The sequence below is a fragment of the Ailuropoda melanoleuca genome, chromosome 7 (genome assembly GCF_002007445.2).
Source record: "Ailuropoda melanoleuca isolate Jingjing chromosome 7, ASM200744v2, whole genome shotgun sequence".
NCBI classification, from domain to species: Eukaryota; Metazoa; Chordata; class Mammalia; order Carnivora; family Ursidae; genus Ailuropoda; species Ailuropoda melanoleuca.
Window position 1 is genome coordinate 60,562,513 of NC_048224.1, and position 26,662 is coordinate 60,589,174.

At 55.4% G+C, this 26,662-nt stretch overlaps 1 protein-coding gene across 1 annotated transcript in view; it reads left to right on the forward strand.

Moving 5' to 3' along the window:
- Position 1: 1 nt before the first annotated feature.
- Positions 2 to 26,662, forward strand: part of CACNA1B (calcium voltage-gated channel subunit alpha1 B) — a gene marked incomplete at its 5' end in the record, with an annotated part of 170,645 nt that continues 143,984 nt past the window's right edge. Inside the window, 3 exons of the mRNA XM_034663768.1 lie at positions 2 to 210; positions 1,201 to 1,306; positions 4,938 to 5,077. Coding sequence (XP_034519659.1) covers positions 2 to 210; positions 1,201 to 1,306; positions 4,938 to 5,077 — 455 coding nt within the window. The remainder of the gene's footprint in view (positions 211 to 1,200; positions 1,307 to 4,937; positions 5,078 to 26,662) is intronic.

Below are 26,662 nucleotides of genomic sequence, written 5' to 3' on the forward strand. Positions count from 1 at the left end.
GGCCGGCGGGGCGGGCGGCCCGGGCCCCGGGGGGCTGCAGCCGGGCCAGCGGGTCCTCTACAAGCAGTCGATCGCGCAGCGCGCGCGGACCATGGCGCTGTACAACCCCATCCCAGTCAAGCAGAACTGCTTCACCGTCAACCGCTCGCTCTTCGTCTTCAGCGAGGACAACGTCGTCCGCAAATACGCCAAGCGCATCACCGAGTGGCCATATCCTGCCAGGGGCCCGGCCGCGCGGGGGCCGGGGGACCGTCCGAGGTCGAGGGGACAGGGACCGGGCGCGGCGTCCGGGTCCGCGCCCCGGCGGGTCTGGCAGGGGCTGCCTGGGCGGGGGTTGGGGAGGCCGGGGCTGGGGCGGGTCGCGTGCGGCGCCCAGTGGCCATCTTTCCCGGGGTCGGAGGAGGGTGCGACCTGGGGAGAGGCGGATCGGGGACGCGGCTCTCGGCGAGGAGGGGGCGGGGCGGGGCTCGGGGGCCCTCCGCGCGCCGCGTGTGCGTGTGTGTTTGAGTGTGTGTGTGCGCGCGCGCGCGTGTGGTCGTGGTGGTGGTGGCTGCGGGAGCGGGAGCGGGAGCGGGATGGACGCTGGGCGGAGCCCCCGTCCCTGGACTCGTCCCTTCACTCCCTTGGTGTGGGTGCAGAGCGCGCGGCCAGCATGGAGGGCACCCGAGGGCGAATCCGTGTCTGTGTAGGTGTGAGCACCCGTGCGGACGCGAGCCCGGGCGCGTGCCTGGCTGCAGGTGCTTGCGTGTGTGTGCGGGCATTACATGAACCCGGTGTTGCGCGTGCGTGCGTTCGGGACTCTGAGTACATGTATGTTCCAGTGCCTGTGTAGGTACATGTGGCTGCGTGCGTCTAGGTAGGAGTGTGCGCCTGCGCGGGGTCCTTCCTCCAGCCTCGCGCGGGGGGCTCAGTCCCCTCCCCTCGGGCAGCGGGAGCCGTGAGGAGCTGCGCGGGGGCGCTGTCCGCGGTGCTGACGGCCTCCGGGACGTGCCGAGGGGCTGGCCGCCCAGACTGCGGAGGCTCCGCCTCGAGGCGGCCGCCGAGGGGGAGGGCTGGCAGGGCGGGGTGGGCTTCCGACCGGTCATTCTCAGCCCCTCCGGAGGTGGCCTGGCGGTGGCTGCTGCACTGCGCGCAGTGGGCCTCGGCCTCCTCGCCTCCCCTCCCCCTTGGCGCCTCCTGGCTAGTCCTTAACCCACGCACTCCGTTCGAGTACATGATCCTGGCCACCATCATCGCCAACTGTATCGTGCTGGCACTGGAGCAGCACCTCCCCGACGGCGACAAGACGCCCATGTCCGAGCGGCTGGTGAGTGTGGTGCGGCGGGGCCCGAGGGCGGGGCTGTGCGGCGGCGGCGTCTTGTCCGATTTCACGACCCTTTAAGATCTGTGGCTCCGCTTAGCTTCCTCGGATAGGGTGATCTGGGTAGCTCTCTTCTCTTTGTAGTGGAGGAAAAGGAGAGAACCCAGGCAGCTAACACCACCCTCAGGGCCAGAGGACTGGGGTAGCCAGCTTCAGCCCCTGATGGGAAGGGTGGTCTGAGAGAGGCCGTGTTAGCTAGCAGCTGTTCTGCCCCGGGCCACTCACTACCCTGTACCTCAAATGGGCTGTTTAGTTCCAGGACCTTAAGCCACGATCTAAGAAACTAAGTGAAACCAAGGGTGGGGGAGGGGCATTCATAATGGCCCAGGGAAATGTCAGGCTCTGTGAACACCCACCTTTCTGGCTGCCCACCCTTTCCTGCAGGACTGTGATCGTCTTTGGTCCCTGTGGTATGATCCTGGGTCTAGGGACTGTCCACCTGTCCTTGAGAGTTTTCTGGCTCTGCTTGGAATCCCTTCCTCACCGGGCCCCCCCTTCATACGGGAAGCACTCCTTCCCAGGCGTTCTTCCCAAACATCCTGAATCATTTCCACCCGTTCCTGTCAAGCTCTCCACAGATGCCTGTGGTGTCCCCTGTTGCCCATGACAGTCAGAACTCCAGGGCAGGGTCTTTGGAGGGCCAGAGGGTGGTGTCTGCAGCAGTGAGCCTCATTTCAAAGGTGAGGCCGTGTCCCCTAGCCTCCAGTCTTTCATCCTGACCTGACCCCTGTGCCTGGGCTTGGCATAGGCTCCTAGACCTGAGAGCAGGGAGAAGGACTGGTGCAGGGGTCTGGAGAGGGGGTCTGGGACCTGGCTGGAGAGCTGCTAGAGGTCCTCCGGTCCCTGAGAGACAGCCCAGCCTCTCCTAGGGGCATTGGGCATGGAGAGGAGAATCCCTCTTTCCTTGTACACCGGCAAGCGATTGGTCCTCTCCACACCTTCTTTCCCTAAGTTCAGTGGAGATAAGCAGGAGGTGATACAGGGACTGTTCAGTGCTCAGCGTGGGCCCTGAACTCCTCCTCCCCGCCATCATAGGCCAGGGTGGGGAAGGGAAGACAGAGGAAGGCTGATTCGGGGATGCTCACAGTTGGGCAAGGCACCAAAAGAAGGCAAGGAAGTGGACAGCCAGGGAATGGGAGGCTTCCTGGAACAGTCTTCTGTAGGCACTTGGAAGGCCAGGGAGAGGAGGGGTGTGAAGGGCAGCACAGCCATCCCACCAGGCACAAGTGGGTGTGGTCCCTGTGGGTGACTCTTGCCCCATGTGGAGCCAGACGGGGTCACTGGCTTCCTGTGGGCCCCTTGTGTGTGCTGGTGTTGAGCGTGCTTGTGGAGAGCATCAATTCTGGAGGCTGGAGAAGAGAAAGTGAGAGCAGAGAACCTCGGCCAGGCCACAGGGCGTGGCCATACCTCCAGGGAAGTCTGGCAGGGGTAGAGCCAGAAGGAAGCGAAAGGGCCAAGAGATGGTGGGGGGCAGGGAGGCCAGTGTACGGTGGTCAGTCTTAGGCTTGTCCCTGCTGGATGGCAGGCCTGAGTGGGCCAGCTGGGCATCTGGGCAAGTCTGAGCTCCTGCCTTCCAGGTGAGGGAAGGTTTGCTTTGTGGTGATGGGGGGTGAGCTATTGGGAAGACAAGCAGAATGTGCCCAGGCTGGGCCTGGCCTAGAGGACTGAGGACCCTTGCTGACCCTAATCCTGTGTGCAGACATAGGCCTTCAGACCCTTAGGATGGAGAGAAGGCTGGAACAGAGTGGCGCCTGGAGAGGAGAGGCTGTGGCAGCTTCAGAGCTCAGGCCTGGAGGCTTGCTAGGGTGGGAGGCTAGGTGGTGCAGGTGCTCCATTGTTTGCCAACCTGGACTGGGGTGGGGCCTCCACAGCTCCCTGTGTTTGGGGGCTCTGCTTCTCAGCCACCTCAACTGCCTGGGCAGCCTGTAGCCCGAACCCCTAGCTGGCAGTCCTCCTCCACCCCCAGGCAAGCCTTTGGCTGACTGCCTACCCACTCCTCCCCAAGCCAGCCCTCAAGAGTGGGGCTGGGGGAAGAGCAGTGAGGAGACAGGTCTGGGGTGGGGCTCCACCCCATGTCCCAGCTCTGGCCCGCCCTTTTGTGTGTTCGGAAGCTTTCCGAGAGGTTGTGTGTGTTAGAGCCGAGCTGTTTCCTGGGCCAGACGTCAGCAGCCCCTTCCCTTGGGGGGAGGGGCCCCCCCAACTAAACTAGACCTAAAGCTTCCGGGGGATGATTCCTGGCATGAGTCAGCGTCTGGGTGGCAGGACGGGAGAGCTAGGCCATGATGGACACTGGGCTGGCTGGGCCCCTTGGGGAGGTAGCTTCCGCCATGCACAGCTGGGAAGGCCCAGGCAGTATACCCGGTCAGATGGGGAGAGCTCTTGAGGACGAGGCTTTCTGGGGGAGGAAGGCACAGGCCACGGGCCCTCCGTGGGAGCTGACAGCAGCCACTGGGAGCCAATCTGGCCCTCCCCTCCCCTGCAGCCCCAGGGTGGCCCATCCTCGGGCCCTGCAACTCTGGCCCCTCTCTGGCAGGGCAGAGCCGCTTTCTGAGAGGCAGTTCTCGCTGTGGCTCCCTGAGGGCAGACCTTCCCATCCCCCATTCATCTGCTTTTCACAACAGCAGCCCTGGCACACAGGTGTCCACAGTCAGCACTCAGGCCATTTCTCATGCTGACCCTCCCAGTGCATCCCCTTGGTCCAGTTCCCTGGGGCTCACCTGCACCAAGACTCTCTATGCCACCGTCCCCAAGTGAGCGATTCGCCTGGTCACTGACCACACTGTCTGTGCATGTCTCCCTGTGGCATCCTCCTCCCCAAGCTCTATACAGCTTGTTTCCCACCTTGCTCAGCACCAGAGGGGTCTGGTCCCAGTTGATGCTCTTGGCTAAGTGACAAGATTGCTTTGCTCACACTGTTCCCTCCACCTGGAATTCCTTTCCTTGCTGCCCAGCTGGATGTCTTACTCTCCAGAGGCTCCCTGAGGCTGGGCTGTATTTGCTCCCACCACGATTTGCATGTGCATGTTATGATTATCCAGAAGATGTGTGTTGAATAAATAAGTGGGTCCTGGGCTGCACTCTAGGGAGCTGGGACATTATCCAGGCAACTTCTGCAGTGGTTGGAGCCCAGGATCAGACCCAGATCGCCTCTGGGTTTGAGTATGGCTCTGTTTCCAATAAGCTGAGTCTTCAGCCCAGTTCCTTGACCTCTCTGTGTCTGTTTCCTTTAGAAGCAGGACGATAATAGTGCTTAACACATGGGGTGTTGGGTGGATTGCAGAAAAAGCCCACAAATGTCGTCAACATCAATTCCCCTGCTGCAGGGCTGTCGGGTAGGAGGTCCCAGGACCCCTCCCCATTGTGACTGGGATGTCACTGGCTGTGGGAGCAGGGCCTCATGTCCTGTTAGGACAACAGGGCAGAGGAGCAAACAGGCCCCAGAGTGCCAAGTTGGAGGGGTCTGTGGGTGGCGAGCCTGAGTGGGAGGGTGAGGGCTGGGGCAGTGGGTGTGGTGTGGCTGCCGCCCGGGCCTGCCCAACTCGGGGGTGGTGGCGACCCTCTCTCTGCTTCTCCTCAGGATGACACAGAGCCCTATTTCATTGGCATCTTCTGCTTTGAGGCGGGGATCAAGATCATAGCTCTGGGCTTTGTCTTCCACAAGGGCTCCTACCTGCGGAACGGCTGGAACGTCATGGACTTCGTGGTGGTTCTCACAGGGTAGGTGGCCCGGGCCGTGCCCTTGCTTGGAGCTGGGGGTTGGGCAGCCGTGTCCACACTGGGCCTTGGTGGGTGCGTGTGAGGAAACGCCTGATTGCCACCCCGTGTGGGGCCATCTTGGCTGAAGGCCGCTCGCGGTGTTCTGTCTCAGGTGGAACTGCTTACTTGCAGACCCACAGGCGTGGCCGCTGCCTCCGTGGCCGGGTTCCCGTGGGGGGCTTCCCAGGGCAGGGGGAGGGCTCTGGGCTCCAACCTTGCCCACTCAGCCTGTGGTCTGGGGGAGGCACGCACGCACACTAAGCTGTGCTCTGTGCTGTGCTGAGATGAGCTTGTCAGCACTGTTTCCACACTCTCTGGCTCCGGGAAGGTGCTTAATCAGTGTACCCTCCTCACCACATTGTGATTCCCAAAGCAACCCACGAGGTCTAGAAGTTGACTTGGGGCCGGGCTGGGCTGTGGGGTGCAGGCAGAGCACCTTGCTTGTCGCACTGAGCCCCTACCCTGGGGGGTCTCGGTCTCTCCATCTGCCTGGCGGGTCCTTTGGAGCCCCTGCCCTGCTTCCCTGGCCAGCAGGCTGAAGGCTGCATCTGAGCTGTTGCTGCTTCTGCTCTGGGGGTGGAGCGGGTGAGTGCTTGGGGAATTTGCTCCACAGGACCTGTTTGCATAGCCTAGGCCCCTCGAGGCCCCACCCCAGGCCAGGGACTGCAGTCCCTTCTTCCCTGGGGCCTCATGGTCCCCGGAGAGGCTCAGAGGCCAGATCAGAGAGGAGGGGGCAGGCTCCATGGTGGCCCAGAGCGCTCCTTCCCAAGGGGGTGTGATCGTGGCCGGGGCCGCCTTCCTTGTGCTGGGCAGAAGCTGCCCAGCGCCCCTAAGCTGCCCCGGTGAGGGTGAGCACATGTGTGGAGGTGGTTTGGGCAGGAGGTACAGGAGGGGGAGGTGAGCATGAAAGCCCCAGGTCTGGGGCTCAAGCCTCCACGGGCTCCCTGCATGTGAGAAGACACAGACTTGGCTACCTAGCTTCTGGGCTCCCGAGCCAGGCTGTCAGGGTGCCCGCCCCGTCCTGGGGACCTGCTTCCCTGTTTGCTCCACCTGCGATGGCTCAGCCCAGAGTGTGTGGCACGCGCCAGTGGGCATCGCTGCCGAGGTGGCCTCTCATCTGGCGGGTGTCTCCTGGCAGGACCGCGGAGTTGTCTGGGGCTCCTCCCGCCTCGTGCTTTCCCTCGGGGCTGGAGCCCGTGGCACTACCTTTCACCAGCAGCGGTGGGATGGGTGCATCTGCAATCTGAATCAATAGGTTTTCTGCACAACTCTCTGATTTCCATTCCATGGTTCACGAGGACTGAGAGAGGAGGGGAGTGGGGAGCCTTCCACTGGGAGATGTTGGTTTCTGCGGCGTGGTGGACACAGGGGGCACTCCCTGCTGCAGGGTGGGTGTGCTGTCAGGGCACAATTTACCGAAAGCCCTCTGAGGCTTTGTGGAGACAGCAGCCCCACTGCTGATGCTGGGGGGATGCTGGTGGTGAGTGCAGCCCCTCGGAGGGCAGGGCACGCCCCCCCGGTCCGCTGGGCGCTGTGTAGGCTGTCCAGGAGTGTCGCTGCTGTTTACATCGCTCCCTTTCTCTAGATGTGAGTCCCTGAGGACAAGAATGGTGTCTTATTTTTCAGGGTGTCCCCAGAGCCTAGCGTGGGGCGGGCCCCCAGGAGAAGTCAGAGAGTGTCTGCCGAATTAATGGGTTCCTGAGGTCGGGGGGTGCTCTGTGCTCTGCCCTGCTGGGAGCAGGCATGACCCTGCCTCCCAGGATGCAATCTTTGGTGCTGAGTGTTTGGGCTTCTGGGAACAAGGCAGGGAGGCAGAGGGGCCCCCACTGACCTCTTGGCAGGACCCCTGGTCTTCCGATAAGCTCGTCCTGATTCCGGGTCCAGGGAGCTCGTCCCTCAGTGAGGGCTGGGAGAGACCTCCCTAGGGTAGGGCACCCCGGGCTGCTCTCCTTGCCCCCTGACACACAAGAGAGAAGAGGATGAGCCCACCTTCCTGGAAGCCCCAGGGAGAGGGTCCCAAGGGTCCTGAGACCTTAATGCTGGCCCCTGACCCTTCTTTGGAGACCCCTCCGTCTGCCCATGTCTTTTCTCTCTCTCTGATCTTCCCTTGCTTCTTCCCGAGTACTTCTCTCCTGCCGTTCTGTTGTCCGCACCCCCCTGCCCCACCGCCGCCTTTCTGTCCCTGCTTCCCTCCTTTCTTGGTCCAGTCTCTGTATTTCTAATCCTCTCTGCCTTTCTGACCCTTTCTCTCTCCTTTGTCCTCTCTGTCTCTGTTTCTTTCCCTCTCATTCTTTCTTGCTGTCTTCCTTTCTTTGGCCTTGTTCTGTGTCTCTCATCTGGGATGCGGAGTCTCTGCTCTCTGTGTCTGCAGGAAGAGGGCCAGGAGTTGGCCCCAGCGGTTTCCAGGCTCCCTCTCTCTGCACATCATCCCCAGAGGTGTCTCTAGGTTGGGAGGGGACCCCTGGGTGGGAAGGGGCTCACATGTGGGCCCAGAGTCACGCAGGAGACCTGCTCTGTTGCCCCTGCTTGCAGCTCACAGGGACCGTGAGCCTGGATGTGTGTGCATGTGGGTATGTGGTAGGAGGCGGGCCCAGGTCTGTTTCGGAGTGAGTGCTAGCCAGTGGGGAGTCCAGGGAGTCACCCTGACCCAACCCCTCCTGAGCTGAGGTCCCTGTAGGTAGCCGTGGGTGGGGCATTACTTCTCATAACTTTGTTGTTTTTAATTAGGGTTTACTTAATTGGTGCTCAGAGGGCTGGAGACCCATGGCGGGGAGGGGAGGGACTCTGGCTGGGGAGGCCACGTTGCTTGGTGAAGCCCAGCTTGTCCCTCGACGCCAGCTGGGGTCCCTCTGCTTCTGCGGCTGGTGTGCGGGTCACGGGAGGAGGCCGGGGTGGGATGGGGACTCTACCCCTGCCTCAAGTGACCCTGTTACCCTCATATACTCAGCTATAAACCAAGCCTAGTTCACTCTTGGCATTAGGGTCACAGCACCTAGTCCTAGCTCCATGGAAATGAGCTGAGGGGCTGTCCTGCCTGCAGTGCCTCCGTCTGCCCTCTCACCCATGCATCTGTCACTGGAGCTGCCTTCTTTTGACACTCCCCCTGCTAATTATCATTTGTTAACCACTCATCGCTCATTTATGCAAAATTTGCTGAGCCTCTGCCAGGTGCTGAGGACGCAGCAGTGAACTAGACCACTGAGCCTCTGCCTGTGGGCAGCTCTCGGGGGCACAGTCTCCGTAACCCTACTCTGTTTCTTCTTAGTGTAAACAGTCTTCCTAGATCGCTGTCCTGCACTTTGTGATGTCTAGTTGTGCCCTCCACCGCCCCCGCCCCTGAATATATGCTTGATAAGGACAGGTCTTGACCTGTGCGCCTCACGGCTACATTGCAGTGCCTGGGGGTGGGGGTGCCATGAAGATCGCTCCATAAATGGAAACACCATGCTTCAGTTTCCCACATGGAAGAGGGAGTAAGGCATGCGGAATGTGGGCGGGGAGACTGCTGTGTGTGGGGTGCTTGGAGAAGTCCTCCATGATGAGTTTGGAAGGACGTGAGGGGTGAGCCACCTAGATACTCAGGGAGGCTGTGGCTGGAGGTGGCAATGCAGGACACAGGTGCACCGATGGTCTTCCGAGCCCAAGACTACACAGGATCTCTGGGGAAGCTGCCCGTATGAGACCAGGGACCTGAGTTTGTAGTTGGGACTGGCCAGTAAGGTGGGTGGAGAACCCAAAGAGGAAGGTGGATGGTGTTTCGGGAAGGAAGAGCTCCTCTTGAACAGAAGCAAGACGAGGGTGCACACTTGAGCACGGCATTCAGCAACATGCAAGTAGTGGGTTCTTGGCGACAGTTTGCTGGGACAGGCTCTTGCAGGGATGGAGGAGGGGTTCGTGGTGAGCACCTGTGAGCAGCTCTTCTCTTCAGGGAGTTTTGTAGAAAAGCAAGGCAGGAAGCTGGGGTAGTGGCAGGACGGAGAGGAAGGGCTACAGCCTGTGTGCTAATCCAGGAGGAAGGACTAGCAGAGGCTGTAGACAGGAAAGGCTGGAGAGACGTCCTGGGTGGATGAGGGGAAGTGGGATCCAGAACCCTGGGCGTCTGTTGATCTCTAAGTGGGAAACGGGGGAGGAGCTGAGTGTGCGCTTGGGCTGGCAGGTGAGGAAGCAGGGCTGGTGCCCAAGTCCTCAGACGGTTGTGTTACCAGTGAACTAGGAAGCAACACAACAGCTGAGATGTGGTGTGGGAAGAAGCTTAGAGGTTGATGCACAGGGACAGGGTATGAGATGGGGAGGGAGAGGGAGAGAATGAATGGGAGGGAGGGAGGAAGGATGGATTCCCTTTGCCCGCATCCAGTCTCCCACCTCTTCCTTGGCTTTCATCTCTATTCACATTCTCTCCTTTACTCAGTGTCTGGCTGTCCGTGCCCTCGTTCACTTGGAAGGTACTTGCCAAATGCTCTAGTTGCTGGGGGCACGGGGGTGACACGGAGGCTGCCTTCCCCAGGGGAGACAGCGAGCAAACAGCGTGTACCAGGTGGGGCAGTGAAGTGCAGTGACAAGCAGGAGGCCGGGGAAGCTTGAGGGTGAGGCTTGTCCTTTCATGGGGTCAGAAAGGTCCCCGAGAAGCACCTTGAGCAGAGGAGCAGGCAGGAGGGACGGGTCTTGGTGAATTGGGAGGAGAGCGGGGAGGGTGAAGATGCAGGAGGCCATGGGGGCTGCGGGAAGGCTCTGAGGGCAGGGGCTGGTGCTGGGGTGCAGAGCTGGCAGTAGGGAACAGTAACCTGTGTGGATATGGGGGGGGGGCTTGGACTGGGGTGGAGCTGGAGGAAGCGCCGGTCTGGTAGATTGCCCACAGGAAACGCTCTGGCACCTCCCAGTGTGGGACCCACATCTCCAGCCCAGCTGTAACTGGCCCACCTGCGTCTGACTTCCTGGTGCTGCCCCCATGTCACTGCCTCCACCCTCCCAGTCGCCTTGGAAGCCCCGCCCCCACCCCTCCTTTTGACTCTGAGGGGTAGATTCCAGCTGGCAGTCAGGGCCCGGGCAGGGGTAGGGTCCCCTCAGACCCCAGGGACATCTTCTTGCTGGCAGAGAGCCCACAGTCCCCAAGCCCTGAGTGTCCCTGCTCCCGTCTTGGTCTCAGCCGGGTGCTTTCCTTCCTGGTCCTGGGGGACAGCAGAGAAATGTGTCCCAGCTCACGCAGTTGGCTCCCCTAGGGGACATTTCCAACCACACGTTCTCATTTTACTTCAAATTAAACTGGGATTTCTTTCCAGGACATGTAATTAGAGCTCAGGGTCCTGCCTCCCTGGACTGGGCCTCCTGTGGCAAGAAGAGAGGCTGGTGCGTAGGGAGGGAGTTTGGTCCTGGGCTCCGCCCTTGGCCACTAGGAGGCCTGCTGCTTCCCGTCCAGTTGGGGTGTGGACAGGCCTGCCTCTTGGCACTGAGGAGGCCTGGCTAACCGAGCGGAGAACGTGAGGAGAGAGCTCTGGGGAGCCAAGTCCAGAGGACCCCCACCCTGGGCCGGAGGGGTCCAGCAAGTACAGGCTGACGTGAGCCGTGACAGTATGTCCAGCCGTCCACAGTTCCCTTACTGTGGATGACACGTGACTTCACACCTGAATACGGAGTGACCCTGTGTCTGAGTTTGAAATGACACCATGTCTGAGTGCCCAGCAACACGGAGTCTGGACATGGGCTGCCCCCGGTGTGTGTCTGAGCTCTGGGCACTGGAGCCATGTTCTGTTTGGCCAGCTCCATGTAGGGCCTTCCACCATCCTATACCTGCGATCCCACTGGGGGGGATCTGGTGCCTGGTCAGGTCAGGGGTTTCCCGGGGGGGGCGTGTCTGGTTTCTGGTCAGGTCAGGGGTTTGCTGGGGGGTGGTCTCTGGTATCTGGTCAGGTTGGGGTTGCTGGGGGGTCTCTGGTGCCTGGTCATGTCAGGGGATTGCTGGGGGTGCCTCTAGTGCCTAGTCAGGTGAGGGGGTTGCTGGGGGGGCAGTCTTTATCTGTGGTCTGGTCGGGGTTTGCTGGACTTTCTCTCCTTGTCCCCACCTGAGGCTGGAAACGGCCTCTTCAGTGTGTAGCTGGGACCAAGGGGAGGGGGCTGAGTTCTAACGAGTGGCTCCTGGAGCAGCAGAGGGAGGCTGTGTCAGGACCAGCATGGTTTCAGTCCCTCCAGGCAGCATCCATGGGCAGGTCTGGCCAGGGGTCTGCAGGCCCTCCTGATGCTGTGATGTCATCGAGAAGTCCATTCCTAGAGTGGGCTGGGGATGCATGGACCAGAGCTGCCCTGTGCCCAGCCCCCAGTTGCCTCCCTCCTGACAGTGGCGTCCTTCTGGGTCTGCTGGTCCCTGGGGACAGGTCTGGGGCCCCCATGCTGGATTATATAACCTGAGGGAGGTGGGTAGGGCGGAATCCCGGCCTCCCTCAGCAGCACACACCCCCGGGCTGGGTTATTTATAGAGGACCAGCTCACTCCCCTCTGCTTGCTGCCTCTTGGTGTCTCCTCTCTCCTATCCCCCCCCTTCTTCCTCTGTTTTAGGGTTCTTTACACTCTCTGGGGGCTGGAAGCAGCCAGAGCCAGGCCCCTCCTGGGCACCGCCTGCAGAACCCCCCACTTCTGCCTTGTGTCCAGGGGCGTGGCTGAGGCAGAGCCGTCTCCTCCAGCCCCAAGGGCCTGGTGATCCTGGGTAGGGCAGGGGATTCAGATCGCCCAGCCTCCTGGAGCTGAGCTGTGCTGTGGGCAGCTGACCCCAGGATTCAGGCTCTGGTCCTGGGGTGTCCTGAAAGTTGGCTGGCGCTGAGCAATCCCGTGTGTGGTGGGGGTTGGGGAGCTCTGGGCAGGAGCCTCAGGTCAGTGTGCAGATGCTTGGGGGCTCTGTACAACTTGGGGACACCTTTTCCATGCCACCTGACACAGCAGCCCTGAGGGGATATTTTCTCAGTCTCTGCCCAGGAGCCCCAGGCTCCGATTGGCCAACGACTTCCTGGGCAGCTTACATCTGAGCTGGAAGGAGAGTGGGGGCTGGGCAGTGACTCCTTCATTCTGAATGAGCCTTGAAGCCTTGGAGGTCAGACTCAGGGGACCCTCCTCCACCCAGGGCCCACCACGTTCTTCAGGGAGGGGTGCTGGGGGGGTGGATGGCACAGCCTGGAGATATCAATCCAGTTTTGGCTAGTGGGAGGGGGATGGAGTGCCAGAAGGCAGCTTCTGGGAAGGGAGGGGACACAGCCAGGTGGGGGCTGGGCTGGGGGCTAGGATGTGCCCACGCCCGGGTCTGGTGGGCTGCCTGGCCCACTGAGCTGTCAAAGGCCGCTCCCCATCTTTGATCTGGGGCCGGTGGGCTGAAGAGGCATGGCCAGAGTTCTGCGATGGGCTCTGAATTAGTTGCCAACATTTAAGAAGAAGGGGCTTTGGGGCACCCGGGTGGCTCAGTCGGGTAAGCATCTGACTCCTGATTTCACCTCAGGTCTCGACCTCAGGGTCATGAGTTTAAGCCTCTCGGTGGGCTCCACACTGGCCGTGCAGCCTGCTTTAAAAAGAAGAAGAAGGAGGAGAAGCTTTGCCATGAGAATCCGCATTTCCATCTGGCTTGGGAGTGTCCCTGGGCCCCGCAGATCTGCCCCTACTCTTGGGGCTGGCTCGCCTGAGCTGGTCTGTGGCCTCCTCTCCAGGCTCAGGCCTCCGCGCTCTGCTCCCCCTGGCAGCTGTAGTCCTGCCCACAGGGTCTCAGGCCTGCCCTGCCTCCATGGAGGTGGCTAAGGGCAACTGCTCACTTGTCTTGTGGCTGGTGCACCTGCAGAGGCCACGGGAGGCTAAGCTCATGGCCTGTGAGGGCAGGAACTTGCACACAGGGCGGGTGGTGGAGCAGCGGGCCTGAAATCTCCCTCCCTCCCCAGCCCCAGGCAACTGTCCTTGCCACCCGCAGTCTCACCCTGGTGAGCCCGGAGCTGCAAATTCACACGAAGGTGAGAATAATGGTTGCTAATGTCTTGTTGTTAGTAGGCCTGGAGCCCGGGTGGCAGAGCAGCTGCAGACGAGGGAAACGAGGGACGTTCAACAGCTGTGCCCACCCACCCTCCCTGGCTCCTGGGCCCTTCTCAGGCTATATTAGTAGAGGGACCCCTGGGATGGGCAGGGATGGGCTCTTCATGACCCTGTGCCTCCGTCCCCCGCCTGGGCCGCCCCCCCACCCTGATCTGCAGTCAGACGGACCTAGAACCCCGTGGTTCCCAGGAGGTCACGGGTAACAAGTCCCTGGGGGCGTCCTGCCACTCACCCCGCCAGCACCCTCTGGAGCCCCTCACTGCTGCCCCGCTCTGCACCTCCTTTCCCCAGTTCTGTGTCTTGGTCTCCTCCCTGGGGAGGCCACTCTAGGAGCCCCCACCACACCATCCAATGGCACCCTCTCCCCAGAGGACAAGAGCCTGTGTGTCTGGTCTCCTGTCCTGGCTGAGGGGTGGGGACCCCCTTGTGGCTTCTCGCCATCTCCCACCCTCTCCTCCACCCTCTGGCCTCTTCGTCCTTCTCTTGCCCCAAGAGGCTCCCCGTCTGGAGCTCCGTGACGAACCCATCTCTCCACTCACAGATGTGTTCCCTCGAAAGGCTGTGTGCTAGTCAGCTCCGGCTGGCAAGCGAATGCCACAGAAGGGGTGGCTGAAGCCAGAGACATTTATTGGAGACTAGAGGTCCGAGATCAGGTGCCGACAGGGCTGGTTCTGGTGAGAGCTCCCTTCCTGGCTCGTGGACAGCTGACCCCTCGCTGTGTCCTCACATAGTCTCTTCTCTGTGCACACAGACAGAGGTCTCTGGTGTCTCCTCCTGTTCTTACAGGACAGTCCTACAGAATTTATGACCTCATTTAACCTTAGTACCTCCAAATACAGTCGCATGAGGGGTTAGGGCTTCAACATAGGAATTTGGTGGTGGGGAGGACACAATTTGGTCCATAACAGACTGTGCTCAGACCCCAGGCTCGTCTGGACAAGCCTCTATCTGTTCCCATCACCACTGTGCCCCTTTCCTAAAGTGCTCACCCTGTACTGTGAGGTTGAAAACCGGCTGGGAGGCAGGAGCCCACCTTGACCCCCATCGGCACAGGTGGTGTGACTGCTCCCAGGCCCGTCTGCTACGGCTGGTGTATGTGGCTGAACATGTCCCCCGCCTCCTCTTGCCCTTCCTCTGACAGTGGGCCCTTTCTCATCCCTCGTGGGCATCTGCTGTGCGCCGAACAAAGCCGCGGCCCCGCAGGACCAGCGGGCACCGAGGATGCCCAAGGCATCCCCAAGGCAGGCGCCCCCCACCTGGCCGGGGGCAGGCGGTGGGGGTGGGCACTGCTGACATGGGAGGAGGTAGAGACGTCCCCTGGGTGTGCCACAGGCTCCTGTCAGGTGGAGACCCCTGAGGAGCGTCCAGCATCACTCCCCAGCTCTGTCTGCAGGCCCGCCGGCACCTGCTGTGTCAGCCGCTGGTTCTGAGCACGCAGTGACAGGGGAGGGGAGGCCTCTGGGATGGGCAGGAAGTCAGAGCTTCTGTGTTCCCACTACCTAGTCAGTCCTGGGGCTCCATGTTTCCACTGAGGTACGGTCTGAGGCCCACAAGCCCTGCAGAGACCCGAGGCCCAGCCTGACCCAGCTGTGCTCCAGCCCTCCCTCACCCTCCGGTCCCTTGAGGGTGAAGTCCCTCCTGGGTGGTGCATTTCCTTCCTGGGGACCCAAGCAGTGTGGGTGCAGGGTGGTCACAGAGACCTCTAGACCTGTCCCCTGAGCTGGTAGCAGGAGGGAGGTGGGCAGTGCCAGCCCCTGAAACCTGAGGACAGGAACACTGTTCTGTGAGGTCCGCTATGTGCTGGCTACTGCTCCGATAGGACGGAGCTGCAGCCGTTCTGAGCCGGGGCCGCTGGGAGCTCCTCCACTCAAAGAAGGACATGTTGCATTTTGAGCTACTTGAAGGTTCTCAGTATACAGAGACAGTGAGTGGTGAGACAGGCGTGACATCACAGCGGACGCTGGTGCGCTCGTGGCCTCCCCACTGGCCTCCAGCCGCGCCCTCCCTAACCCTCGGCAGTCACTAATCCATCCTCACAATTTTGTATTTTTAAGAACAGTATAAAAATGGGATTGCACCTTCTGGGATTGGCTGTCGTCACCGAGGCTAGCTTGGAAGATCTGGCGGGCGTCCGTGGCTTCTCCCGTTCTGTTGCTCTGCTCTCCCCCAGCCTGTCTAACTGCTCACCTGCTCAAGGACACGGGTTGTTTCCAGGGTTTGAATTAAGACAAACAAGTTGCTATGCACTTTCCTTTACAGGTTTTTGTGTGAATGTAAGTTTTCTCTGGGACGAATGCCCAAGAGCACAACTGTTTCCAGAGGCTGTATTATTTTCCATTTTTTACATTCCCACCAGCAATGTGTGAATGCCTAGCTTCTCCACACCCTCACCAGCATTTGCTGGTGTCACTACTCTTGTCGCAGCGCTTCCGATGGATGTGCGGTGAGACCTCGCTGTGGTTTTAATTTGTGTCCCCTGCTGCGCAGTGGGGCTGGACGGCTTTCCCTGTACTTACTTACCGTCTGTGTGTCCATCTCGGTGGACTGTTTCTTCCTATACTTGCTCATGCTCTGAGTGAATTGTGTGGTGCTGGTCCATTGTCACATAGGTGGCTTGCAAATATTTTCTCCCAGCCTGTAGCTTGTTTTTTCATTCTCACAAAAGGGACTTTTGCAGAGCAAAATGTTTAAATGTGAGTGAAGTCCAGTTTACCAGCGTTTCTGTGTGTGGATTGGGCTGTGGTTTAAGTCTGAGAACTCTCTGGCAGCCCTCAGTCCTGAGATTTTCTCCTATGTTTGTTTGTTTGTTTTTTCCCCTACAAGTTTATTGTTTGCTGTATCCCTTTTAAGTCCGTGGCCCGTTTCGAGTTGATTTTTATTCAGGTTTGAGGAAAAGGCCGACACGCGTCTTCCCCTCCCTGCCTGTGGATGTCTAGCAGCTCCAACGCCATTTGTGGAAAAGGCTGTATTTCCTCCATTAATTTTTTTTGTACTTCTGTCAAAAATAATCTGGGCATATTTGAGTGGGTGTGTTTTGGGATTCTCTCTTCTGTCCCACTGACCTGTGTGTTCATCTCCCTACTGGGCCCTACTGTCTTGTTTACCATGGTCTCGTTCGTAAGTCTTCAAATCACACAGACTCATGCCCCCTACTTTCTTCTATTTTTCCCCCTAGATCGTTTAAACTATTCTAGTTTCTTTTCTTTCCTATAAATTTTGGAATAATCTGTCAATACATACCCAGATCCTGATAGGAATTGTGTAAAACCTGTATGTTATTTTGAGAGAACGGACATCTCTATTCTGTTGGGTTTTCCAGTCCATGAGCTTGGTCTGTCCTGGGTCTGTACAGACCCCGTTCGACTTCTTTACTTGGCGTGTTGCAGTTTTTAGGGTCCAGGGCCTGCACATGTTTCGTAAGATTTACATCTAAGTTCTCTTTTATGTTTGCTTGAGTATAAATGCTATCATATTGTATTTTGAATTTTGGTTTCCTCATGTCCATTGCTGGTATCTATAAAGACAGTAGATTTTTTCATGTTTGTCTTTAATCCTGCAACCTTGCTGAACTCACTAGTTCTAGGAAATTTTTTTTTTTGAATTTTTTGGGAATTTTCTATGTAGACAAATATGTCATTTGCAAGCAGGGACCGTTTTATTTCTTTTGTCCCAATCTATGTGCCTTCTCTCTGCTTTTCTTTTCTTTTTTTAATTAATATTTTTAAAAGATTTTATTAATTTATTTGATATATATATATAGAGAGAGAGACAGCCAGCGAGAGAGGGAACACAAGCAGGGGACATGTGGAGGAAGAAGCAGGCTCCCAGCGGAGCAGGGAGCCCGATGTGGGGCTCGATCCCGGGACCCTGGGATCACGCCCTGAGCTGAAGGCAGATGCTTAACGACTGAGCCACCCAGGCGCCCCTCTCTCTGCTTTTCTTGCCTTACCGCACTGACAGCACAGTAGCACGGTACTGAGTAGGAGTGGTGAGCGCGGACGTCTGTGTCTTGTTCCCATCTTAGGAGGAAAACACTCAGACTTGCACATTCAGCTTGCTGTAGGTTTTGCAGGTGCCTGTTATTAAGGTGAGGCAGTTCCCCTCCATTCCTGTTTCTCTGAGAATTTTTATCATGAATCAGGGGCACATTTCATTAAATGCTCTTTCTGCATTGGCGTGATCCCACGATCCCCTAGGTTTGTAATATGGTGGATTGCAATGATTCAGTTTTGAGTACTGAACCAGCCTTTCCTCCCTGGAATAAACACGGTCTTGGTTTATGCTTCTTTTTCACATCCTGCTGACTTCTATGTGCTGGCAGTTTGTGAAGGATTCTTGCATCTGTATTCATGAGGGTTATTGGTCTGTAGTTGTTTTGTGCATCGTACTGTCTCGTCTGGTGTTCGTATCAGGACAATCCATGCTTCTTAACATGAGTCTAGAGCTGCTCCCCTCGCCGTTCTATTTTCTGGAAACCGTTGTGTCAAAATGCTGTGAATTCTTTAAATATTTGGTAGAATTCTGCAGTGGATCCAATGGGGCCTGGAGATTTCTTTTTTGGGAGTTTTTAATTATGATTTCAATTTCCTTAATAGTTATGGGGTATTTAAATCACCTATTTCACATGGGACGAGTTGTAGTAGTTTGTGCTTTTTCGGGCTGTGGTCATTTGGTCTACACTGTCAGATTTCTGTGTGTGGAGCTGCACAGCTCGCCTCGCCCCTCTGACACTCTTGTCTTCTCTTTCTGTTTCTCCTTTGTCAGTCTCACTAGAACTTGTCCATTTTATGATCTTTTCAGAGAACCAGCTCTTTAGGGTTCCTTGTGTTTTCTTTCTTTCTCTTTTTTCAGCTTCATTTATTTCTGTCATTATTTTCTGTTTGCTTTGGGCTTCTTTTACTCTTCTCTTCCTCTGTTCTTGTGGTGAGAACCTAGATTGGTGATTTGAGACTTTTTCCCTTCCAAATGTGTGCGTACGCGTCGTGTTATGAGTCTGCCTCTCAACACTGCGTTAGCGGCACCCGCACATCTTAATGTGCTGTGTTCTTACTGTGACTCAGTTCCGTGTGCTTTTACGTTTCCCTTTAGACTTCTTTGACCTGCAGGTTTAACAATGTGCTGTTCAGTTTCCAGACATTCAGACGTTTTCCAGTATCGAACTGTGCCTGATTTCTGCTTTGGTTGCACTGTGGTCAGACAACATATTTTGTGATCTTGACTGTTGTACATGTGTCTGTGTTTGTCAGGGCCCCGGCCGTGGTCTGTCTCTGTGCACGTTCCCTGGGCTCTCGGGAAGCACGGGTGCCCTGCCGGGGAAGGTGCCCGTGTGTGGAAGGTGCTGCTGAGTTCCTGTGCGTCCTTGCTGGGTTTCTATCTCCTGGGTCCCTGCGCGGTCGTGGGCGCTGTGGGCTCCGACTGGGGCTCCAGCTTGCACTCCGGTGGGGTTGCTGCTCTTTCCAGTCTACAGTTTGTGCTTTGTGGATTTTGCAGCTCTGTTGTTGGGCACGCACAGTTGGGACTGCTGTGTCTTCTTGGTGGATTTTATTTTCCTCTGTCCATCTGTGTCTCTGGTGGTTTTATTTGTTCTGAAGTCTTCTTTATCTGATTTACTACGGCCATTCCAGCTTTTCCTTGATTAATAGCTGCACAATAGATCTTTTTCTATCTTTTTATTTTCAACTTCTCTGTCTCATTTCACGCGAAGTGACTTTCCTATAGACGGCACATAGTTGGGTCATGTTTATTTATTCATTATGCCAATTCTTTCATTTGGTTTAGAACAATTCCATGAAGTGTGATTATTGATGTGTTAGGACTCAAGCTCATTGTTGTATTTTTTGTTTCTGTTTGACTCTCTGTTTTATGTCTCTGATTTTTTTCTTGCCTTCTCTTGGGTTACTTAAACAGATTTTATAACTCCATTGTAACTTATCTATGTATTTTGAGTGTATCTTTTGGATAGGTTTTTTAGTGGTTGCTCTAAGTATTACATTATATACATAACTTATCCAATCTGTTGATGTCATTTTACTAGTTCAGGTCAAGCATAGAAATTTCTGTAGCTTTGGGTCCCATTACCCTTCCCCACTTGTAATATAATTATCTTAAATATTTCCTCTGCTTGTGTTTAAAGATTTTTATTTATTTTATATATGTATATGTATATATATAGAGAGATAGAGCGAGAGAGAGCATACAAGCGCGCGTGAGCCAGGGGTGGGGCAGGGGCAGAGGGAGAGGGAGAATCTCAAGCAGAATCCGTGCCCAGCATGGAGCCCGACACGGGGCTCCATCCCATGACCCTGAGATCATGACCTGAGCCGAAACCAAGGGTTGGATGCTCACCTGACTGAGCCACCCAGGTGCCCTGTCCTCTGCTTGTGTTTAGAACTGCATCAGGATATGCTGTGAGTTTTGCTTCAACCATCAAACATAACTTAGAAAACCCAAAGAGAGAAAGACATTGTGTGGTTTTTACCCCTATTTTATTTTATTATTTTATTTTTTTAAAGATTTTATTTATTTATTTGATAGAGATAGAGACAGCTAGCGAGAGAGGGAGCACAAGCAGGGGGAGTGGGAGAGGAAGAAGCAGGCTCCAAGCAGAGGAGCCTGATGTGGGGCTCGATTCCATGATGTTGGGATCACGCCCTGAGCCAAAGGCAGATGCTTAACCGCTATGCCACCCAGGCGCCCCACCCCTATTTTAATCTTTCCATTGTCTCTCCTTCATGATGGGCAGTGATTCCTTGTTTCCATCATGTCCTTTCTGACTAGAGGACTTTTTGAAGTGATTCTTTTAGGCTAGGTGTACTAGTAACAGGTTCTGTTGGTAGTTCTTCACTGGCAATGTCCTGATTTCTTCTTTCCTGGAAGATACTTATGCTGGGTATTGGTGTCTGGGCTGACACTTCCGTCTCTTCAGCACTGGAAGGTACTGTGTGGCTTCCTTCCGCCATGGTTCATGAGGAGAAATCCTGTGCTTTGAATCGTTTTCCCTGACAGGTAAGGCATTGTGTTCCTCTGGCTACTTTCAGGAGTAAATCTATACACATATATACATAGATATTTACTTGTTTATATTAAATGTATATACAAGGTACATATACATACTTTTATTATGAAAGTTTTCAGAGAATAGTTGGACAGTACAATGAACAATGTATACACACACTACCTGGATTCAGTAAAAGTTAATTTTGCAATTTTTATTCTTCCTGTATTATATGTTTCACTAAGCCATTTAAAAGATGTAGGTAAAAAAATAAATAAAAATACAATAAAAAGAAATAAAGGGTGTAGGTGTTATGAAACTTCATCTCTAATATTCCAAGAGTAAGGACACTGGCTGACATGACTACAGTAACATCATCATACCCATAAAGCAATCCCATTACCTACCACCGAATTCATTCCATTTTCAAATTTCCAGTTGTCATAATTTCTTTTTAGTTTTCAGAAGTTTGTGATATGTCTTGTTGCTGATATCTTTGAGTTTATCTTGTTTGGAATTCATGCAATTTCTTGAATATGTAGGCTTAAGCCTTTTGCCAAATTTGAAAGTTTTCAGTCATTATATTATTGACTGCCTTTCTAGCCTTACCTTCTTTCCTGTTTCTTCCAGGAATGTGATATATTAATATTATCCCATAGATCTTTGAGGCCCCCTCCTCTCCCTCCACCTTCTCTTGCTCCTCCTCCACTTTTCTCCCTCCTCCTCCATCGCTGTCCTCTTCCTTCTCTTCCTTCTCTCCCTCCTCCCCCTGACATGGGACTCCATCGCATAACTGAGGTCATGACCTGAGCTGAAATCAAGAGTTGGGTGGTTAACTGACTGTGCTACCCAGGTGCCCCCAGTTCTAAAATTTTTATGTGATTCTTTTTTATATCTTTGATTTTATTGATACTTTCTTTTTTTGTTTGTTTCAAGCATGTTTGCAATTGTTTGCAGAAGCATTTTTTATCATAACTGGTTCAGTATCTTTATCAGATCATTCTAACATCTCTTTGATCTCAGTGTTGGCATCTATTGATTGTCTTTTTTCATTAAGTTTGAGATCTTCCTGGTTTTTTGTTGAATGAGTTTTGATTGAAACCTGGACACTTCCTTACTCTTTTCTGAGACTGGATCTTATTTAAACCTGTTTTAGCTGGGTCTCTTATCCTGACCCTTCAGGGTCACTGATGCTGGTGACTTGGAGGCGTCTCGTCCTGGGGTATCCATGACTGCTGTGACTGTCCTAAGTCACGATGACCTCACTGATCGGGGCTTTGCTGCACCTCACCGACGTAGTAGGCCTCTTGTGAGCTGGATGGCTCACAGACTTGATGCCCACCTGAGGGTCCACCTTGTGCCAGTGCAGGTCGGGGTGGCAAGGGTCAGGGAGGTCAGAATGAGGGGCTGTATAGCACAGCCCTGCAAGGGTCACTCACTGTGCGGCAAAGGAGGTTGGGGCCTGTAGCCCTTGCTGTCTGCTCTGCAGGGTCCCCACTTGTCCTGTAGCCCTATTTAGGAGAAGCGATTGGGGAGAATACCCACATGTGTCTGGACTCTTCTGTGCTTTGGGCAGAGACTGTGACACTTCTTGCATGTAGGGCTGACCTCAGCATGTGTCAGTGTGTGTCACTATGAGGCATGAGGTCCTGGCTAGTGTCCCAGCCCCACCTCTTCCTGGTTGTGAGCCCGGACACTTGGATGTGCTCTCTGAGCCACAGTTTCTTCCTCTCCAAGGTGGGGGTGATGGTGCTGACCTCTGCAAGCCCCTGGCACACAGTACACAGCCCATAGTGTTTTTGTTTGAGTGCCACGTGAGTGCCACCTGCTGCCGGGAGTGTTCTCCAGAGTGGGGGCTCACACACCAGGCCCGGCCCTCCTTCAACCCTGCCTGAGGCCGCCTGGGTTTGGGGCGGGCTCAGGGCCTCTAGTGCAGGGGAGGTGAGCCTGGGAGGCCCTGGATCTGGGCTTTCTGCTCACCCCTGGGGTGGGAGTGGGATGGGAGGCTGAGAGGATGCTGAGGCATCTTTGGCCAAGACCCACAGGCTGTCTCCATGGCAACTGCCAACAGCCTCCTGGGCAAGAATCAGCACCTGGAAAGTCAGTGACAAAGCAGTTCCTGGAGATGGTGCTGCCTCTGCCATGTGTCTGCTGCTCAGCTCTTGTGTCTCCCAGGGCTGGGGTCAGCGCTGTGGCGCCTACTCAGTGGGTCCTGGCCTGGAGACCCCTAACCTGCTTGGTGTGAGCCGAGGCAGGGGCATGCAGGTGTGGATGCTTCTCCTGGGTGGAGTGCTTCTGGTCTCCCATGGAGCCACCTTGCCTCTCCCCGCTCCCTGCCCACTGATGACAGCCGTGACCCTTCTAAGGACGCTGGTGCCGAGTTCCGCCACTGGGGGTGCTCACACTGTCAGGCACATCTTCCAAGTGTTCCGCCATGGCGGCCGCGCCATGGCCCATGGGACCCTCAGCTGCTGTTTCCATGCCGCTGATGAGAGACTGGATGCTCAGACATGCAGAGGGTTCCCTAAGTCCAGCAGCCAGGAAGATGCGGGCTCAGGCTTGAATCCTGGCTCTGGTGGTCCAGGGCTCAGGGTCCTCCAGGCAAGCCCTGCTGAGCCCAGGGTGCTTGTGGCAGGGGGGAGGGCATCCCCGGCTGCCTGGCCTCAGCAGGGCCTGACCTTCCTAGAGGGGCTGAGTGGTGCCTCTGAAATGCTCCCTGCCTCAGGCCCTGGCTGGGATGGGGGCTTTGCTCAGCTCAGCCAGCCTGGAGCCAGAACCACCATTGCTGGGTCACAGCATCTCTGAGGGCAGGAGCAGACACCTGCACTCCCGACCCTTCTTGCTGATGTGTTGTCCAAACTGAGGTTTTTAAAAGTCAAAGGGTTGTGTGTAGTCGTGCTGGGCCCGCAGCAGAGACTGAGACCGTCCGGGCACCTGGAGATGGCTGGCCACCCTGCCTTTGCTCCCTTTGCTGGTCTTGATGGAATAGGAGTTTCGGGTAGAGCTGCCGGCTTGGCCTGGGGATGGGCAGAGGACACACTCTGCCATCGTAAAACAGCATGACAGCTGTCCCCCCTCCCAAGGGACAATTGTGAGGATTCTGTGAGCGTTGCATGCTTTCAGCAGGGCAGCATCCCCCAGACTGCCATCACCAACCTTGTTGTTTGTTTGTTTGTTTTAAGATTATTCATTTATTTGACAGAGGGAGAGAGAGCACAAGCAGGGGAGCGGCAGGCAGAGGCAGAGGGAGAAGCAGGCTCTTTGCTGAGCGGGGATCCCAATGTGGGGCTCAGTCCCAGGACCCAGGGACCATCACCTGAGCGGAAGGCAGACGCAGACCGAGCCCCCCAGGTGCCCCCATCACCAGCCTTGTTGTTGTGGTTCTGATGCCTGTCCCCAAACAGTTCCAGAACATGGGCTGACAAGCTTGGGGACTGCTGGACCACGCTAGGTCTGTGGTCTCCCCCAGGCTCAGCATGGACCTTCTGAGGGGCTGGCACGGGTGGCTGGGGCAGGGCTCCATCCCACAGAGGGGCAGCAAGGAGCAAAGGGGGGGGGATTATGGGCCAACCAGCCGAACCCTCCAAGATGCAGGTTACGGTTTAGATTGGGATTGGGTTTGGGGGCAATTGGTAGTTTCTCTGTCCTGCCACTTCCTCTCAGACACATAGCAATTGTGGCTTCCTGGCCACCTCTGGGAGTTCTTGACACTTTCAGAAATAGGTGGCCTTGTGGGGTGTGGCTGGGTTGGGTAAGGCCTCGGACACGGCCTCCGGCTGGGGTGTGAGCCCGGAGGCTATGGCACAGAAGCTGTTGAAAGGCAGGGTGACCTCAGTGGCAACCCCAGCGTCTGGGGGGGTGTAGTGAGTTCCTGGATTAGGGTTAGGGGGCCCAGGCCAAGGCTGCAGCTGGGGGTGCCCCCTCCACCTTAGGTGCCAGTGCGAGAGTGGGTCTCTACAGGGGACTAGCTGGCGCGTCTGTGCCAGGTGCCCATGTGGACACATCTACACCACGTTTACCCCCTTCTGCTCCATGTGCAGAAGGTGACCTGGGCCTGGGAGTTCGGTGACAGTCCCAAGCGGGATTCTGTGTGCTCTGGGGCCCAAGTCACTGTGTATTATATATATTTGTAATCATAATTTACATAAAAACTTGTATTTTACCTTTTTATTTTTGTATAGCAACATATTGAGGTAAAATTGACATACCGTAATATTCATTTTTTACAACATATAATTCAGTGGCTTTTAGCGTGGCCATAGAGTTATACAACCAGTACCATAACTTAATTTTAGCACATTTCCATCAGCTCCCCAAAGAGAAGTACCCATCTGCACTCCCTCTCCTCTCCCACCGCTCCAGCTCCTAGCCATCTCTGGTCCCCTTGCCGTCCATGGATTTGTCTCTTCTGGGCATTCGCACAGACGCAGTCAGACACTCTGTGGCCCTTTGTGTCTGGCTTCTCTCATGTCATCCATGTCAGTCTGTCCGTTTCATTGTGTTGCAAACATGTTACTCTGTGTTGTTACCATTTGCACCGCCACCCAGTGTCGGGTTCCTTCTCATACTGGTGTGTGGCGTTTCTCTGTTGCCGAGCACTGATGTGTGCCATCTGGGTTATTAACCAAAATACCGCCACGCCTATCTTTTAACTGTGGCTTCTGAATTTCGCATTATTTCGATGGGACAGGCTTCCAGAGTGGACTGGTGAAAAGTGTTTAAACACGTTGTGCATTTCATTTTGCCAAGTTGTTTTTCCACCACCTGGGAAGCGTTAGTTTACGATTCCCGCCAGTTCTATTTACGTCATCAGTTTCGCAGCAACTCTGCCACCACGGGATGTCACGTTTCTAAAGCTCCTGTTAATTTATTGGGTGTAAAGCCCTATCTCACTGCCGCTTTACCTTTCGGTCTCCATTACTTGTGAATTTCGGTATATTCGCACATTACGAAACTGTGTTTAGTTTTAGGAGTTTTCTCTGTGGATCCTTTGCCATTTCGTTTCGGAAATTTCAGAGTTTCTTCATGAGCACTTCCTGCCAGGCACTGAGCTCGGCGTGGCGCTGGAAGGGGGCACTAGCTGGTCCTGGAGGGGAGGGGAGCCGACACCCCCCTCCGCCTCCCTCCCTGGCTCATGTCACCCCCTTGCTTTCCAGGATTTTTCTGGAGCCTAAGACTTTGGGAGGAGTGGGCACCAAGAATTACTTGCGGAACACAAGGGTGTGTGCTATAACTGCTTTGCTGTTATTGCTGTGAACATAACATCTATAACTAGAGTACCTCAAAGTTATTATTATTTTGTATTTTCTCATTTCAGTGAAGGGTAAACATTTTTCTTTTCTATATAAATAAACAACGACCCACAAGCTGTCCTGAGATAACCACTGTTAATATTTTGCACTGTTTCTTTCCAAGCTTTTCTATGTGTAGGTCTTAAAAACACACAACTGGTATCACACTGCGGGGACGTTGAGTGCGTCCTGCTTCCACCGCGAGCCGCCACCCCCACACAGGGTGTGCTCGGAAGGTACGGTTCTTCTGCCGTGTGGATGGGCCTCAGCTACCCTCTCCTGTCGAGCACGTAGTTGATTTCCAATTTTGCTTTTATAGATAAGACGCCAAAACATACATGCATCTTTACCACACCTCTGATTATTTCCTTGGGACACATGCCTGGAAATTGGATGATGGTTTATTTCCTCTGTAAATCATATTTAAAAATTCTTCAGTTTCCTGTCATTTCATTATGCTTCCGTTATCACATACTTAGCGTGTTTTTGTGTGGAACAGACTCTGCTGCTGTGTTTTGACTCGAACCCCGTTGGTGCCGGCTCTCCCCGTTGGTGAGGGGTCCAGTTGCTGAGCTCAGAGTAAGGCACTTGTATCTCATTCAACGAGTCTTTTACTCTTGGCTCTTCTTTCCTGAAACTTTCTTCAATTTTTGCCTATTTAGTTTTCCAGATGAATTTTTTAAAAAAGATTTTATTTATTTATTTGACAGAGAGAGAGAGACAGCCAGCGAGAGAGGGGACACAAGCAGGGGGAGTGGGAGAGGAAGAAGCAGGCTCATAGCGGAGGAGCCCGACGTGGGGCTCGATCCCAGAACGCCGGGATCACGCCCCGAGCCAAAGACAGACGCTTAACGACTGAGCCACCCAGGCGCCCCTCCGCCTCAAATTCTATTCTCACTGCCGTGTATCTCTAGTGGGGGGACAAAGTCTTCTGAACCGAGTCCAGGATGCATTCTGAAAGCAGAGCCACCAGGATTGTTGGTGCACTGAGTGTAGAGTGAGGGGAAAGAGGACTCGGGGTGACACCCTGGTTTTGGCTGAAATAACAATGGAAGAGTAGTGCTCACTGAGTGGGTATTGGGGGAGAAGCAAGGCTGCCCCAGGGCATCCACTTCTTGAGTCTGGTGGACGAGGCAAAGGTGGCAGTTGAGACCTGGAGGGGCTCCTGGGGAGTTCAAGGGAAATGAGGGAGTTGACCAAAGGGCAGAT